This window comes from Chiloscyllium plagiosum, unplaced genomic scaffold (assembly GCF_037043375.1).
Source record: "Chiloscyllium plagiosum isolate Xiang-an unplaced genomic scaffold, Cpla_swu_hap1 HiC_scaffold_8, whole genome shotgun sequence".
Lineage (NCBI taxonomy): Eukaryota > Metazoa > Chordata > Chondrichthyes > Orectolobiformes > Hemiscylliidae > Chiloscyllium > Chiloscyllium plagiosum.
This window is the reverse complement of record NW_028270146.1, coordinates 88,456,459-88,474,026: the sequence shown is the minus strand read 5'-3', so window position 1 is coordinate 88,474,026 and position 17,568 is coordinate 88,456,459. Positions and strand designations below refer to the sequence as shown.

The 17,568-nt window shown below is 39.6% G+C and overlaps 1 protein-coding gene across 4 annotated transcripts in view; it reads right to left on the bottom strand.

Moving 5' to 3' along the window:
• The window catches only part of pcnx1 (pecanex 1), a 281,427-nt gene that overhangs the window by 12,723 nt on the left and 251,136 nt on the right, over positions 1-17,568 (bottom strand). For all 4 annotated transcript variants that reach the window (XM_043698139.2, XM_043698140.2, XM_043698143.2 and 1 more), the window contains 3 exons: positions 12,077-12,307; positions 5,610-5,884; positions 2,190-2,389 (listed from right to left, as the gene is read on the bottom strand). In XM_043698139.2, the coding sequence (XP_043554074.2) occupies positions 2,190-2,389; positions 5,610-5,884; positions 12,077-12,307 (706 nt within the window). The remainder of the gene's footprint in view (positions 1-2,189; positions 2,390-5,609; positions 5,885-12,076; positions 12,308-17,568) is intronic.

The following is a 17,568-nucleotide window of genomic DNA, read 5'->3' as shown; positions in this document are numbered from 1 at the left end:
GTGCATTGCCAGATTCCACCTGCAACGATGAGATAATAATCAGATAATCTGTTTTAATGATGCTGGCCAAAGTATAATATGGTCTTCAACACCAGCAGAACGCTAAAACACAAACAAAATACTCTGGATGCTGGAAATCTGAGACATGAACAGAAAATGTTGGAATAACCTGGTAAATTGGAGGCAGAGGTTGTGATCTAAAGTTACTCTTCAAACAGCCCTAAAAAAGCCTTCCCTCCATGTGGTGTCTTTCTGTGCAATCTAGCCTTTTAACCCCTCACTATCCAAGGTTGCAAATATTCCTACAGCTGAATCAGTGTTTTCATGAAGTTCTTTAAATTTAGCGTTCTATATTCACTGCTAATGTAGTCTCCTTCGCATTTGGGAAACCGCAGTCCACATTTCTGCTCATTTAAACACTTTAATTTACGAACATGACTCTGAGCTTCGTGTTGCTTGTCATTTTTGTTCTGTGCTTTACTCCTATGCTGATCTTTCTGTCCACAGCTTGCTGCAGTGATCCAGTGATCTCGAGGAACAGCAAACTTACCTTTCGAGCCAGTATTCTACAGCTTTTTGGACTCAACACTGAGTTCAACAACTTAGACCACAACCTCTGTCTGATTCGTGTAGCACATTTTTTAAAAAAAAGTTTGCGGGGTTGCTCTTTGTCTTAATTCTTTCCTTATCCATTCATGCTGTATTCAGATAGTTTTTATGGCCATTTAGCCATTCACGACTCATTTGGTCACTATCTTTGGTTGTTTATCTTGTCCATTACCACTCCTTTTAGCTGTTCCATCATAAAATCTTTTGTTATTTAATACGCCGAGCATCAAATCTGTCACAGACTTGCTCCTTTGTTTTTTTCTGACCCCTGCCACATTTGTTTAAAAGCAATTACATATCTATTTCTCTGCACAGGCGATGAATGGTCATGCAACTTAGAGAACTTCTTTAAAGCAGTGCAATAGGATCATTTGTATCTACTTTGGAATACAGGCAAGACAGTAGGTGGTAATTACAGCACGTTTGCCCTAATGTCATTAGACTTCATGCAGGCCCACATTCAATGTCAAGAACTTTCAGGGCAATGTCCAACTCTATACAATTAAGCTGCCACCTCTGCTGAACTTGTCCTGCTAGTGAGATAGGGTGTAATCAGAGATGGTGATGGTGCAATTTGGGGCTCTAAGTATGATTCTGTGGGTCGTGGAAAAGGGCCCCAGATGTTATCAAAGAGAATATGAATATTGCTGAAAAAGACGCATTCTGTTGAAGCTATTCATCTTGCACTTATCAGGCTAAGACAATAAGCTTTGGCAAAAGGTGTCTGTTTTCAGCAACACTCAGGTTCTTATTACCAAACCACCAAAGAGGAATTTGCAAGGCTAGATTTTGCCCGAAACGTCGATTTTCCTGCTCCTCGGATACTGCCTGACCTGCTGTGCTTTCTCAGCACACTCTAATCTGGACTCTAATCTCCAGCATATGCAATACCCACCTCCCCTTACATTTGACACTGTTATTTCCAGTGCATGAATTGCTGCAAGTTGTCTATCCAGGTTCATTCCTTTTCGTAGATTTCATAACAGTTTGATACAACTGAGTGGATTACTAGGCCACATAAGAGAACATTTGAAAGTCCATAACATTGTTGAGGTTCTCGAGTCACAGGTGGGCCAAAGCAGATAATGAGGACAAATTTTCTTTTTTAAGCGATATTAGTGTATCAGGTGTGTTTTTATGACGATCAAACTCCATATTTATGAAATGAAGTAAAATTGCTCAAGCGCCATGGGGGAGTTTGAACCCATGTACAAAAACTAATAGTCTGAGCCTCTAGATTACTAGCCTACCTGATGGCATTGCCTCTAACATACTGGCTGGACTGTTGAGGTGTCAATTTTAATATGGCATGATTGATTTTAAAGGGTCTAATGCATATTTTGGGTGAATGTCAGTAAATATTTGCCCTTGAAATTAAGCTGCATCAACAGCTGCTGAAACATCTAGCAAGTTCAGAGTTTTTTCTGACAGTTCACTACTTAACACACTGGCAATGCTCTATCAGAGAAATGAAATCCATTACAATTAATATGCAGTCACTGCACCACAGTGAATATTAGCCTAACAAACAAATATTGTAGAAATGCACTCAAATATAATGCAGAATAACAAAACCTTACCTAGTATAGGTGGGTTAGATGTGACTGGAGGCTGGAGACCTGCTCCAGGCCCATATCCAGCTGGTCCACAGCCTCCATGGGAAGTACTACTTTGGGACTCATTTGTAGTTACATTATTACTGGCACTGGAGACTCCACCTGCATCGGAATCCTCAATATTTCCACCACTGTTACAACCGGCACCACATCCTTTGCGTAACCTGGAGAAGACAGATACAGTTAGAGTTGGTGGTTACTTGTATTAGTGCTTCTTCAGCAAGAGTATGTCACCTTCTGTCATTCTAACATACATAATAGAGATATCTCACATGCATTGTCTACAGATCTGGTTCAGAAAAGAAAAAGGACTGGAGTGAATGATAGCTATTTCTGCCATATTCTCAGCTACCATTGACAGCATTATCTGTTAGAGAAAGTGAGGACTGCAGATCAGAGTCGAAAAGTGTTGGAAAAGCACAGCAGGTCAGGCAGCATCTGAGGTGTAGGAGAATTAATGTTTCAGGTAAGAGTCCTTCATCGGGATGCTGCCTGACCTGCTGTGCTTTTCCAGTGCCACACTTTTCGACTCAGCATTATCTGTATTCGAGACTTATTTCTCTTACATCTGTTCCCTCTGGAAACCTGCACTGGTTTGTGATACAATAGATAAAGTGACAACACAATTTCTACCATGTTTGGACACACTAACTAAACAGCCAACTATTACTAATTATTATTCATTAGAATTAATAGTTAGAATTAAACTCATCTGCCTTAAAATCAGCTTCAGTATTTCCATCATCTTTTTCCTCTCCAAGGTTTGTGCCAAGTACTGCGAATATGTAGAAGACAGAGGGTGGTGGTGGAGGATTGTTTTTCAGACTGTAGACCTGTGACTAGTGGAGTGCCACAAGGATCGGTGCTGGGTCCTCTACTTTTTGTCATTTAAATAAATGATTTGGATGCGAACATAAGAGGTACAATTAATAAATTTGCGGATGACACCAAAATTGGAGGTGTAGTGGACAGCGAAGAGGGTTACCTCAGATTACAACAGGATCTGGACCAGATGAGCCAATGGGCTGAGAAGTGGCAGATGGAGTTTAATTCAGATAAATGCGAGGTACTGCATTTTGGGAAAGCCAATCTTAGCAGGACTTATACACTTAGTGGTAAGGTCCTAGGGAGTGTTGCTGAACAAAGAGACCTTGGAGTGCACGTTCATAGCTCCTTGAAAGTGGAGTCGCAGGTAGATAGGATAGTGAAGGCGGCGTTTGGTATGCTTTCCTTTATTGGTCAGAGTATTGACTACAGGAGTTAGGAGGTCATGTTGCGGCTGTACAGGACATCGGTTAGGTCACTGTTGGAATATTGCGTGCAATTCTGGTCTCCTTCCTATCGGAAAGATGTTGTGAAACTTGAAAGGGTTCAGAAAAGATTTACAAGGATGTTGCCAGGATTGGAGGATTTGAGCTACAGGGAGAGGCTGAACAGACTGGGGCTGTTTTCCCTGGAGTGTCGGAGGCTGAGGGGTGGGTGACCTTATAGAGGTTTACAAAATTATGAGGGGCATGGATAGGATAAATAGACAAAGTCTTTTCCCTGGGGTCGGGGTGTCCAGAACTAGAGGGCATAGGTTTAGGGTGAGAGGGGAAAGATATAAAAGAGACCTAAGGGGCAACTTTCTCACGCAGAGGGTGGTACGTGTATGGAATGAGCTGCCAGAGGATGTGGTGAAGGCTGGTACAATTGCAACATTTAAGAGGCATTTGGATGGGTATATGAATAGGAAGGGTTTGGAGGGATATGGGCCGGGTGCTGGCAGGCGGGACTAGATTGGGTTGGGATATCTGGTCGGCATGGACGGATTGGACCGAAGGGTCTGTTTCCGTGTTGTACATCTCTATGACTCTATTTGCCCAAAAAGCAACATAACTTCATATGAGTGCAAAACATTTTACTAATGTCAATGCTGACTGCAAACGTTTGGCACTGAAAACAATTAGATCATGTTCTTCTTCGTCATTCAAGCTAAGATGGTCACGTGCATGACCTGGGGTGTTCGCAGTTGAGTGTTAAGGCTGGTCTGCACCTGAAAGGTTCTGCTGCAGATAGGAAAAGACTGTCGAGTTTCTGGCAAGTTGCTGGCTCAGGGTTTCCTCTTTTTACATCTTCTCTCTGGCTCTGATATCCACCAATTAAAAAAAAGGAAGCTGTACCATTTTTTAAATTTGGTTACAGCAGGTGCAGTGATCCCATCAGAGGTTCACTCAGAACTTGAGGTCGATATCAAACTTCCAGAGAGTCCTCGTAGCACTTCCTTTGACTACCATGTGAGTGTACCTCAGACTCAATGTCTCCACATAAGATTTGCTTTGATAAATGAGAGTCAGTTGTTCTAACTTCATGCACTGAAATATTAGTGGCAATATTGTCGGTATCATAAATTTATATTATTAAATCATCCATTTTTCTGTTAACTTGGTAGTGGATCACCTGGACTGGGTTGATTCAAACTCAAATTTATTTCCATAACATTTTAAAATGGCATGTGGCATCACTGGTTGTGCCAGGATTTATTGCCCATCCCTATTTCCCTTGAGTATGGTGGGTTTGCAATTCTGAAAGTAGTTAAGAGTCAACCACATTGCTATGGGTCTGAAGTCACATGGAGACCTGATTAGGTAAGTATGGCAGATTTCCTTCCCTCAAGGACACTAATGCACCATATGTTTTTTAAAATAATAATTATATTATTGGCACTAGACATGGATATTTAATTCCATATTGATACTGTTTTTAAATTACATGATCTACAATGGTGGATTTCAAACCCATGTCCACAGAACCTTAGCCTGGGTCTCTGGATAGAACCCATCCACTGACATTGCAAAAATACCAACCCTAACCCACTTGCTGCAAACAACCTTGCACTGTCTAAAACTGGTGGCTTATACTTTCAAATAAACCTGTTAGACTGTAACCTGGTGTTATGTAATTTTTAACTTTGTCCACCCCAGTCCAATACTGGCACTTGCACATCATGGTAGCATGATGACAGGGAACCAGCATTATTGTAATTAATGACTATTAACAGAGAAATTTATTTTGACAAACTTGTGTGTATTCATCAAGGTAAGGGTTGCATTAATTAGTTGATTTGGACACATCACAAAGTTCCAGATCAGGGAAACTCAGCTAATACAGAGTAAAACTGTGAAATCTCATTTTGAAATGAAAGGTTAATATTTATCTAACTCAAGAGGGAACAATGTTAGTTTCAACTGGGAAACAATACTTTGTTCACATCCTACATTCATCTGGAATACATTGACTTTTGTCATTTTGCATTACTTGATTACATTTTGCATTATTTGCATTACAAGGTATATCAAACCTTTTTATTTGAAAATATCCAATTTTCAGTGCTACAGCGCTTACCTGTGCCATGTCGATACAATAAAATTCTTTATATTCGTGATACTTATGGGTCCTCCCAGGATAGTTTTTAGCTGTTCATGCGTATCAGAATAGGATGTTGTGAGTGGAGAAACATAAATTGGGTATCCAATTGGCTGGTCACAAGAAGAGTTTATCATGTTCCTTAAGGCTTGTTTTGCGTTTTGGATACTTCCTCGTTCAGGATTGCGGTTTCGCAGGAATACCAGCTCCTGCTGTTGCCCAGCCCACAATCCCCGGACACATTCCTTGTTAACCTGCACAGACATATGAACAGAGTGTGAAAAACTGCAGCAGAGCGATCACTCATTAGTTCTTTCTCTAGCTCTTGCTCTTCACTTTAGGTTTAAGAGTCTGACAAGATATTACACAACATTTTTGCACAAATTCAGCAGCTCTTTTTGATAGTCAGTGACTCTTTTTGCATTTAGTGACAATAATGTACACTACACAACCTGCCATGTTTTAAATCTTAAAGCGTCTTCATGTATGTTTGTGCATACAGAGGAGCTGCTGACACGAGCCTTAAGTAGTTAGACCAATACAATGTCATGAAAGCCAGCTTCCATCAGTAGGTGGCTTCTTTGTGGTCAATGAATTCTCCAGCACTCTGACAGGTCTTTGCTACTAACATATGAGTTTCAGTCTAATTGGGTGAAAGCATCGTCAGCAAAAGAAATACTGCTATGAAAGCAAAATGCTGTGGGTGTGATTCAGCACAGTATAAATACTTGTCACATGTCTATCTTTTGAAAATAAATATTTGTTAAGAGGCGGCTGTCAAATTCCAAACGTTTGAAGTGATTTATTGATATGATGGCTGTTCCGAGAGCTACAAAAACCTACACAGGTGATGCAGATTATATTGAAAGTACTGTACTGTCCTACGCACAAGTTGTTGATCCTTGCAAACATGAACAATCTCTGTACAAAACTGTACCATTTCCTGTTTCAAATTCAAAATCTATGGATATTTTCTGTGGCAGGAAAATCTGAAACAAGATCCATTTCAGTTTCTAAAACAGTACCCTATGTAAAGGTGAAGTCACCATCGCTGTACCAGAACATAGGGGCACTCTTTCATTAGAGAGAGAAAGCGATGACAGGTGGTGGTTTAATGTGAGAGTCATCACACACCAGCCAAGTGGAAAGATTGAGAAGGGGAGTTCTTCATGGTTACCTCAGTGTTGCAGTTGGCATTATTTGCATTGCAAACTAGCTGTCCAGCTGCCTGAGCCAGCCAACTCCCATGAATACTCCTCGAAGCAGTAGCGACAATTTCTAAAAATTATGTCGAGTTCCTTACTCTGCTTTTCCATAAGGCTTAAAAGGGCACTGTGTTTGGTGGAGTTGGTCAGTGAAATAATTATCCTACCAGTTCAAAGGACCATCTTTCTACATAGGAGACATATGCTAAAGTTGCAAATGCTGTGTCAATTGTGTTTGATTCACTCAGAATGTGGGGGTCATTTGCTGGCTAGCATTTAATGCCAATCTCTAGTTTCCCTTCAGAGATGGTGCTGAACTGTCTCTCAAACTGAAGCTGTCCATGTGCTTCAGGTAGACCCACTATGACCTGTGTGAGGGAATTCCAGGATTTTGACCTCGAGACACTGAAGCATGGGTGGGGAATCTGTGGCTTTCAGGCCGCATACTTCTAGGCCATTGTGTGTGGCCTTTTGAATGAATCTAAATTTTGCAGAACAAATCTTTTATTAATATGTTTTTTTTGTCCTTTATTATTTTTATTTTAATCTTAAAATGAGTGTATTTAAAATACCAGAGAGTTAACTTTAGAATTAACACTTTTTTTTCATTTTTTTTAGTTAGTTAGTACATAGTAGTTAGATTTTTACAAAATAACGTGAATTTTTAAGAATATATAATTGAAGTTTCTTGGATGCGGCCTTATTAGATTACGACTAACATAATGCGGCCTTTCAACATGAAAAGGTTCCCCACCTCTGCACTGAAGGAAAGGCAATATTTCTCCAAGGCAGGACGGTGAGTGGCTAGGAGGGGAACTTGCTGCTCCCAAGTATCTCTTCTTGCTGTCCTTCTAGATGGTAGTAGTTGTGGGCTTAAAAGGTGCTATCTAAGGAACTTTGGTAAATTTCAGCAGTGCATCTTGGACAAGTAAACACTGCTGTGAATGAGTATTGGTGGTGGATGGAATAGATGGTTATGGATGTGGTACCAATGAAATGTGTTGCTTCATCCTGAAGGTGTCAAGCTTCTTGAACGTTGTTGGAGCTACACTTATCCAAGCAACTGAACTGTATTCCACTACACTCCTGACTAATGCCTTGGGGACTAGCTTTGGGGAGTCAGAAGGCAAGTTACTCTCTGTATTCCTACCCTCTGACCTGTTCTTGCAGCCAGTGTATTTATATGGTGAGTCCAGTTCAGTTTCTGATCAATGATAATCCCCCAGGATTTGATTCTGAAGGATTCAGTGATGGCATTGCCATCAAGGAGTGGTGATAAGATTGTCTCTTATTGGAGATGGTCATTGCTTAACATTTGTGCCATACAACTGCCAAGACCATAAGATGATAAGAAATAGGAACAGGAGTTGGCTGTTCAGCCTCTTGAGCCTCCTCCACCATTCAATAGGATCATGGCTGATCTGATATTCCTCACATCCACTTTCCTGCCCTTTCCTTGTAACCCTGTGCTGTACTCTTGCAAGATAACTATGAGAAGATAGAAAGATCTACTGGATGTTTTTTTTTTAGAAAGCTGAGTATTCATCAACTAAAATATTCCACAATTGAGAAGGAGACCTTGAGTTTTGCATTGACAATACAAAATTTCAACACTTATGTTGCTGGTAATGTATCAGAGATGAATTTATATACTGATCACAAATCCTTAATGTTTTTTGAAAATTAAGAGGTAAAAAAACCAGACTGTTTACATGGAGTTTACAGTTACAGCCATTCAATTTGGCAATTATGCAGGTAACAGGACAAGAGAACGTAACTGTCAATGCTTGTCGCAACTTTGATGAAGGATGAAGAAGATGTCGGTGATGGAAGAAACTGATTGTTATGTATTGTAAGGTACTGAATGTTTACATGCTTAGGGTCAATGTTGTACTAATAGTGTAAGACTAAAGGGTTTCAAAAATGAAGCCATCTTTGTATATTGATGGATCTTCTTTTAAAGGGGGAGGTGTGACAATACTATGGCTTTGAGCAGTGTATTTTGTCCTTTACTTTATGAAGAGAGGTTGAGACAGAGGTAGTGAGCGGTCTGTTCCAAGCCAATAAACAGTTTGTGAGGCATGTTGGAGCATACAAGCAGCATAAATGGATGGAGTCATGCTCCAACAGAACCAGGGTTTTAGTTTAACTTTCAGTAGTTCCTGGGGTTTTGAAGCTGCCAGACATCTTTCCCTTCTACAGCAAAACTCTTTCTCAGTTTCAGCAGTTCTCTCTCTCTGCCAGAATTTTCTCTTGATGTTTTTTTCCTCCTAGACTGGAGAAACATTGCATATGAGATAATCTATTTTCGATGAATTTGCCTTTGCCAAGGGATGTAATTATATTGGAACAGTTGCTGTTTAGTTTTCAATAACCTGTTATTCCTTTCAGCTTTCCAACAGAATTAAGTTATCCAGTTCTATAAAATTGTGAGGGGCACAGATAGGGTAGACAGTCAGGCTTTCTTCCCAGGGTGGAAAGATCAACTACAAAATGGCACAGGTTCAAGGTGAGATGGGCCAGTTAAGGGGAGAAATGTGAGGAAACTTTTTCACACAGAGGGTGGGGAGTGCCCCGATTGCACTGCCAGTGACAGTGGTAGAAGCAGGCACATTAGCAATGTTTAAGGGACATCTTGATAGACACATGAATGAGAAGCAAATAGAGGGGATAGAAGCTGTGTATTTTCACTAAATAGTAGGTCTAAATAAAGATTAGGAATCTACGCAGGCTTGATGGGCTGAAGGGCCTGCTCCTGTGGTGTACTGTTCTTTCGTTTGTTTGTGTTTTAACTATAGGGTAAGAATAAAATGTGCTGTTTAAAGCTGAGTAGTGTAACCAATTGAATTACATCTGGAACACAGCACCTTACACTTGCCTTTAAGATAAACATTAGGGTCTACGATATTGCTTTGATATATGGGGCTGGGGGTTCTGGGGGTGGCCTGGTCCACAGCAGGAGGTGCTGGATACTGTAAAAGCTTTGGGCCATGACAAAATTCCAGCAAAACTTGTGCTCCACAACATGCCCTTCCCCTAGCCAAGGTGTTCCAGTGCAGTTACAACACTGGCATTGATCCGACAATGTGGAAAATTGTCTAAGTATGTAAACAGAAATCAGGACAAATCCAACCTAGCCAATTACAGCCCATCAATCTACTCTTGATCGTCAGTAAAGCGATGGAATGCATCATCAATAGTGCTATAGAGGAGCACCTGCTCAGTGACGTCCAGTTTGGTTTTGCCAGGACCACTCAGCTCCTGGCCTTATTATAGCATTAGATCAAACATGATCAAAAGGGCTGAATTCCAGAGGTGAGGTGAGAGTGACAGCCCTTGACATCATCTAAAATGATCTTGTTATTTGCAGTGGACTAAAAGGTCCGGGTTCAAGTCCCACTTGCAAGCGAGGTGTGTCATAACAGATCCTAACAGGTTGATTAATTTTCTATTTTAACACAAGGATAATTTCAACCACAGTGTTGAGGAAGGAAAACAAAGTCCACACTTGTGCTGTACTGGTTATCATGAATAAACAAACCTGGAAGACAGAAGGACTCTGGCTTCTTCATTTGTCAAATGCACATTTACCAAATTAACTGCATGAGTGGAATAACAAACACTGACTCCTTTGATTCCAATAAGAAGGTTTGCAGATACCTTTACTAATGCACAGATATTGGCCGATTTACAAATGTGACATTGCTTAACAGTTGGCCATCAAAACCAACTACAGCCGTTACAGTGACAACTTGCATTAATAACGCACCTTTATGGTAGAAAACTGTTCCTTGCTACTTCAATGGAGCTTGTTAAAACTTGATGCCAAACCCCACAAGGAAATGTTAGTGCATAAGAACAATAGCTTGGTCTAAGAAATAGATTTTAAGTGAATGTCTTAAAGGAAGAGAGAAAGGATGAAGAGAACCTGAAGTGTTTAGGGAGGGATGCCACAGCTTTGAGCCTTTGTAGCAGAAGCTATAATCATCAATGGAAGAATAATTAAAATTGAGGGTGTGCAACAGGCTCCAATTCAGCAGTGCAGAGATGTTGGCTGGTTGGAGAAAATATGAAATATACAAAACTGAGAGCAATGCTGATTTAATTTGACCTTCAGTTGCCATGTTCAGTAACTCAAATTTCATCCATGCATTTACTAGTTTGGCTGACAGTAAGATCCAGGCTTTTCTACCAGGTTGTCATGAGACCAGTAAACCAGCCATTCAAAAGCAACATACTTCCATTGTTTGTCAATGACTCGATGTTATTACACATGCATTCAACTTGTCTACAGTATGGTATGATGTCTCCACTTCGTGCATGCATGCTTTTTAAAATGTCTGTTTGTTCAAATGAGATATGGTGCACTGTATACCTCCCCCAACAGTGCAGTTGATAAGCAAGAGAAACACTGGATATCACAAATATGAATACTATAAAATTATACATATAGCTTGCTTTCCCAAAGGAAATGTTGAAGTGTACAATGCAACTGAGAACTAAGGCCATTGACTGCAAGATTTGAAACAAAGGGGACAAAGGCATCATTTTTTTCCAATATAATGAAACTCATGCACCTATTAATCCATCACAAGCTGCCAGTTAAACATGAACACAGAGCCAGATTCCTTCATTTTGAGCAAGGGAAATTGCAAGGGTCCAGATTTGATGCAGAGAAATTACAGGAGGAAGAGTAAACAGGGGTGGAAAAGCATACAAATTTTGAGGGCGAAGTCTGAGCTGCATCTACTAGGGCCAGTTTGGTAAATGAGAAGTAATTCCAGGATCATGCTGAGTCTTAAGTTTAGAGGCACTGGTTGCTGACCAAGAGGCACTGGATTTCTGATATTGGGGACTGTTGATTTATTGGTTACTGACAATGACTCTTCATTGCTTTATTCAGGTTTTCTTACAGATATATCCAATGAAAGACAGCACAATCATAGCCCCCACCTTGTTTCCATAGGAATATTAATTTTCATAAAGGATGAGCATTTGCAAACTGATGACTATAAGCTGTTGAAGTGCATCTGTGAACCTAATGAGTTACTGGCTTCCAGTAAGATCTAATAGTGAACCTATGTAAATGCTACATTCTATGGTGTGAAACTGAAAGTGAAAAAAAAATCAAAAAGCACATTCCGTCAAGTGCTAGACTCTATGTAACAAACCTCTATGGTTGTGTAATGTCCCCAATGATTCCAAACACCGGATAGAATATCGCAACTCAAAGCAATATACCTTAATGACTCGGAAGCTGAGATATCGCTTATTCAGCATAATGATTTTATATTCATTGGTCCCGTCATCCATAACATGTCGCAAAGCCAACAGCGAGGGGGAGTTGGATAGCACAGCACTTCGCCAGGCTGGATCTCCTTCATGAGCTATGACTAAGTTTTGCTCGTGGGATGTTATGGCGTCAAACAACACTGCAGGATCATCATATTCATCAGGTGAAGTAAAGTGGTCCTGGAGATACAAACAGACCAAACTTAAAGAAACTCTTGGAGTGTGTACATCACTGAAATGATAATGTCCTAATTAATAACGGCCTTAGAAATTAAAAGGCAGTGAAATTCAGGGAGGCTATTATATGTCTTCCATTGACAATTCAAACAATACCAATCTTAGCGTTTAAGATGTTTTTAACTTCTCTCAATGTTGACCCATAAGACATAGGAATAGAAATTAGGCCATTCAGCCCATCGAGTCTCCTCCATTCAATCATGGCTGATAAGTTTCCCAACCCCATTCTCCCACTTTCTCCCCATAACCCTTGATCTCCTTGACAATCAAGTAACTATCTATCTCATCTTCAATGACCTGGCCTCCACAGCTTTCTGTGGCAATGAATTCCATAGATTCACCATGCTATGGCTGAAGAAGTTTCTCCTTATTGACTCACTGGACCACTAACAGACAGTGTAGTGCTTTATCTGCCAATAATAGTTCAATTGACTGCCATAGGAATTGAGTTCAGATCAGCCTGGGACTGATTCTAGATATACCTACTCCTGTAAGCATATGTTAAAAATTGGATATTCTGCAGAAGCCTCCATTCCAATCCATAGTATTATTCTGGGATGCAAGGAGTAAATCCCTCAAAAAGCACTGCGCATTTTGAGTCATGGTTTACTTCTTAAAATTTTCTCTTCAATGGACAATATGTAATCATCCCAAATGCTTAAAAATATTTTTAAAATTCATGGAAATTTCTTATACATAAAAGTCATTTATTGCAATTATTATTCTGGTGGTTTATTATATGTGGAGCAACTTCCCCAATTAATGTCATTGCAAATAGTGTTTCTAGCATTCTTAGCATCAGTGTTAAAATCCCATAAAACAGTAATGACTCCAATAATAGCAGAAATCAATGAACTGTATCATAAAGGACAAATGATTTATTTTGTTAATAAGCAGGATTCAGTGCTATTATTCCAAAATTATAATGAGGGAACCTCATGAGAAGCCTGAAAGGGTCAACTAGATTGTTAACTTCTGCTTCAGGTATTACTAGGCTTTACATTTTCAGACAATTTATGGCAACCAATTATATATTTGAAGGCTTTTGAGTAGTGAGGCAGTTAATGCTTCAATGAGTAAAGCATTGCAGTAAATTGCAGATCTCAGCACTGTGTCTACTATTTAAATATGCTTTAAAACATTTAATCAAACGTAGCATATTAATTAATGCTTGTAATGGTTTCCATCTAAGCCACAACATTGGAATTTTAAATTCAGATAACTGCAACTTCTCCAAATAGTAAATGGAACTTAGGTACACCGTAAAATGTTGCAACATAGCTCATTAGGACAGCTTGATTGAGGACAGCATTACGTGGATAAAATATTGTCCATTCACTTAAAAAGCGATTACTGAAATAGGTTCATTGCTAGGACCCAATGGAAGTAAAATAAATTTAAATGTACAAATATCCTTTTTATAGAATATCTTCCATGTTATACTGCAGACAGCTGCATTTGTTCCAGCTACTCCACAACACTTCTGCAGAGAACAGTGTGCAGTAAAGCACAACAACTGCTGCATAAATCATGGATTGTTTGGAACAAGGTAACTCAAGCCCTGCAAAATGTCTTCAGTATTAAATGAATGGTTATGCATAGATTTTACAGAAATGTTTTCCTTCTGCACCCTTAAGTTCGAATGATTAAGGTATCTATCAGTTTAAGGTCAATCTGAAGATCAGACAGATTCTCTCAATCTTAAGTATGCACTGATTTACAAAAACAACCAAACTAATTGTTCTTCTTTTTTATAGGAGGCCTTCACCTGTCGTCAACTTTAAATTGTGAATAGACTGACAGTAGCTGACAATTTGGTTACCTTCTGTTCTCATTACAGTGCACTGAAATGTCAATATATAGTGAACTACAAGATTATCTTTTTGTAGCAGTTAAGTACCTGAAAAAAATCTCACTTTCATACCAACAGTACAGGGATATATGTAACGTTAAAAATCACACAAAAACCGGCTATAGTCCAACAACAAGCTTTCGGAGTGCTGCACCTTCGTCAAGTGGGGCAGCATCATAGGACACAGAATTTATAATAAAAGATCAAAATGTGGATGTAGGTTTGCTCGCTGAGCTAGAAGGTTCATTTTTAGATGTTTTGTCACCATACTAGGCAACGTCTTCAGTGAGCATCCAGACGAAGCCTGAAAATGAACCTCCCAGCACTGCAAGCAAACCTACATCCAGAACCTCAACCGGAGCTACAAGTATTCTCAAAAGATCAAAATGTCATACAACTGATGCGATGTATTGGACAAACCTAGATTGCTGTTAAGTCTTTAATCACTCAGCATGGGGATGCAGGTTTCAATTGATTAATATGTAAATCACAGAACTTCTTTCAAGTCACAGTCCAGAGATAACTTAAGGTTTATTCAATACATTGCATTAGTTGTATGATGCTTTTATCTTTTACTATAAATTCTTCATCCTATGATCCTGCCCCTCTAGCTACCTGTCGAAGGAGCAGCTAGAAAGCTTGTACTTTCAAATAAACCTATTGGACTATAACTTGGTGTTGTGAGATTTTTAAACTTTGTCTACCCCAATCCAACACTGACACCTCCACATCAAGGATATATACAAATAGGCAACTGATTAAGAGGTAGGAGACAGGGGTGGGCTGCCTGCTGATGAAGTATGTCAGATTATGTAATTCCTCAGATAATGAATGCTGTATCATCTGAGCCATGGAAGTGTCAAATAATGACTATTGCTAATTGGAGAACCCAGGCATCTACTAACAATATTGCTATTGCCAAATCTGCTGATATCAAGATTTTAAAATCATCATTAATCAGAAACTTGGGGTCGAGCCACATAAATAGTAGGGCATCTAAAGGATAAAAGAGAGTCATGTGAAGACTGTCCACTATCCACAAGGCACAAGTCAGGACTGGTGGAAGATACCTAACTGAATGGGTAAAACTGCAATAACACTTGTTGTTTGAGGCTGTCAACAACTAAATAGTCTGCTAACAATGGAAATTCGGGACAGTATTACATCCAAGGGACATAGAAATTTTCCGAAAAAAGCAGGAGACCCGAGGATTGGGAGTAGTTTAAATTTCAATAAAAGAGGACAAAGGGATTGATCAAGACCAGGAAGGGAAAGGAGTATGCAAGTCAACTCACTGAGAATGTACAAACCGATTTTCTTCATTCGCTCGTGGGACAAGGGGATCACTAGCTGGGCCAGGATTTATTGCAGTTTCTCATTCTTCTTGAACTCTGGCTTGCTAGGCCATTTCTGAGGGCAACTGAGAGTCAACCATATTGCTGTGGGTCTGGAATCACATTAAGAATGGCAGATTTGCTTCCCTGAAGGACATTAGATTGTAAAATCTTCTATAGATATGTAAAGTGAAAAACAATTACTCAAGAAAGACGTAGGTCCCTTACAGTGAGAAACAAGGCAAGTTATAAAGGAGAACTACAAATGGCAGACTACCTTAAATAAATATTTTATTTCTGTCTTCATAAAGCAGGATGCAAATAACATTGCAAAATGTTAGGAAATGCAGGATCTAGTGAGGGGGAGAACTGAAAGAAATCAGTATTAATTGGGAAATGGTGCTGAGGACATTTGTGGGATTAAAGGCTAATAAATCTCCAGGGCCCAATAATTTACATCCCGGAGTAATTAAGGAAGTGGGCCCAGAAATAGTGGATGCATTGGTGGTCATCTCTCAATCTATAGGAACTGTTCCAAAGATGAAAGGGAGCTAATGTATAAATCCACGACTTAGGGAAAAAAAAGTGTTTCAGGAACTTTAGGTTGGTTGACCTGACATCAGTGGTGGGTAAATTGCTGGAGTCGATTATAAAAGAATTAACAGTAGAGCACGTGGAAAACTGTGATAGGGTCAGACAGTCAGCATGGATTTATGAAAGCGAAATCATGATTGACAAATCTACTGAAATTCTTTGAGGAAGTAAGTAGTTGATGTGAGGCAGCCAGTGAATGTGGTTTATTTGGACTTTCCAAAGACTTTCAACAAAATCCTGTTGAGGAGATTTGCATGTAAACTTATAGTGCATGGGATTAAGGGTAGTATATGGAGATGGATAGAAAACTAGTTGGCAAACAAGAGTAGAAATAAACGGGTCGTTTTCAGAATGGCAGGCAGTAACTCGTGGAGTAATATGGGATCAGTGCTAGCACCCCAGCTTTTCGCAATGTATATAGTCATGATTTAAATAAGGGAATTAAATGTAATGTCTGCAGATGTGCAGATGACAAAGCTGGGTAGGGACTGTGAGGAGGATACAGAGATGCTGTAGTGTGATTTGAACAATAAGAGTGATTGAGCAAATGCATGGCAAGTGCAGTATAATGTGGATAAATATGAGGTTATCCACTTAGTTGCAAGAGCAGGAAGGCAGATTATCATTAGATTGGGAAGTGGGGAGGTGCAATGAGATCTGAGTGCTGAAAGTAAGCATGCAGATGCAGCAGGTAGTGAAGAAGGCAATTGATGCTTTGGCCTTCATAGCAGAAATTTGAGAATAGGCACATAGTACAGGGTCTTGATGAGATTTGAATACTGTGTGCAGTTTGGACGACTTGTGTGAAGAAGGATGTTCTGGTTATGGAGGGATTGCAACAAAGTTTTACCAAACTGCATGGCATATGACATATGAAGGGAGACTGGAATGGTTGGGAACATATTCATTGGAGTTTAGAAGAATGTGGGAGATCTCACATAAGCATTTGAAATACTGTCAGCACTAGGCAAGGTAAACACAGGAAGGATGATGTTCTCGATTACCAGTGAGTCCAGAACCAGGGGTCCAGTTTAAGGATACAGGATAAGACATTTAGGAGTGAGATATGGAGATGAGCCTGCAGAATTCCCTGTTACAGAAAGCAGTTAGGACCAAAACATTGAATGTTTTCAAGGAGTTAGATATAGTTTTTAGGGCTGAAGGGATCAAAGAGTATGGAAAGAAAACTGAAACAGGATACTTAATTGAATGATCAGCAAGGAGTGACCAAATGGCCTTTACCTGCTCCTATTTTCTATGTTCCTATGTTAAAAGCCTGTCACTCAAATAGACTTTAGTTAGACTTTAGTTATTTGACTAAGTGGCTGTTCAAAGCTGTTAACTTTAAGAACATCATTTTAGATATCTTATAAATTATCTCCTGATAGAGATCGTTAAAGTTATGAGAGATGTGGAAGGATATT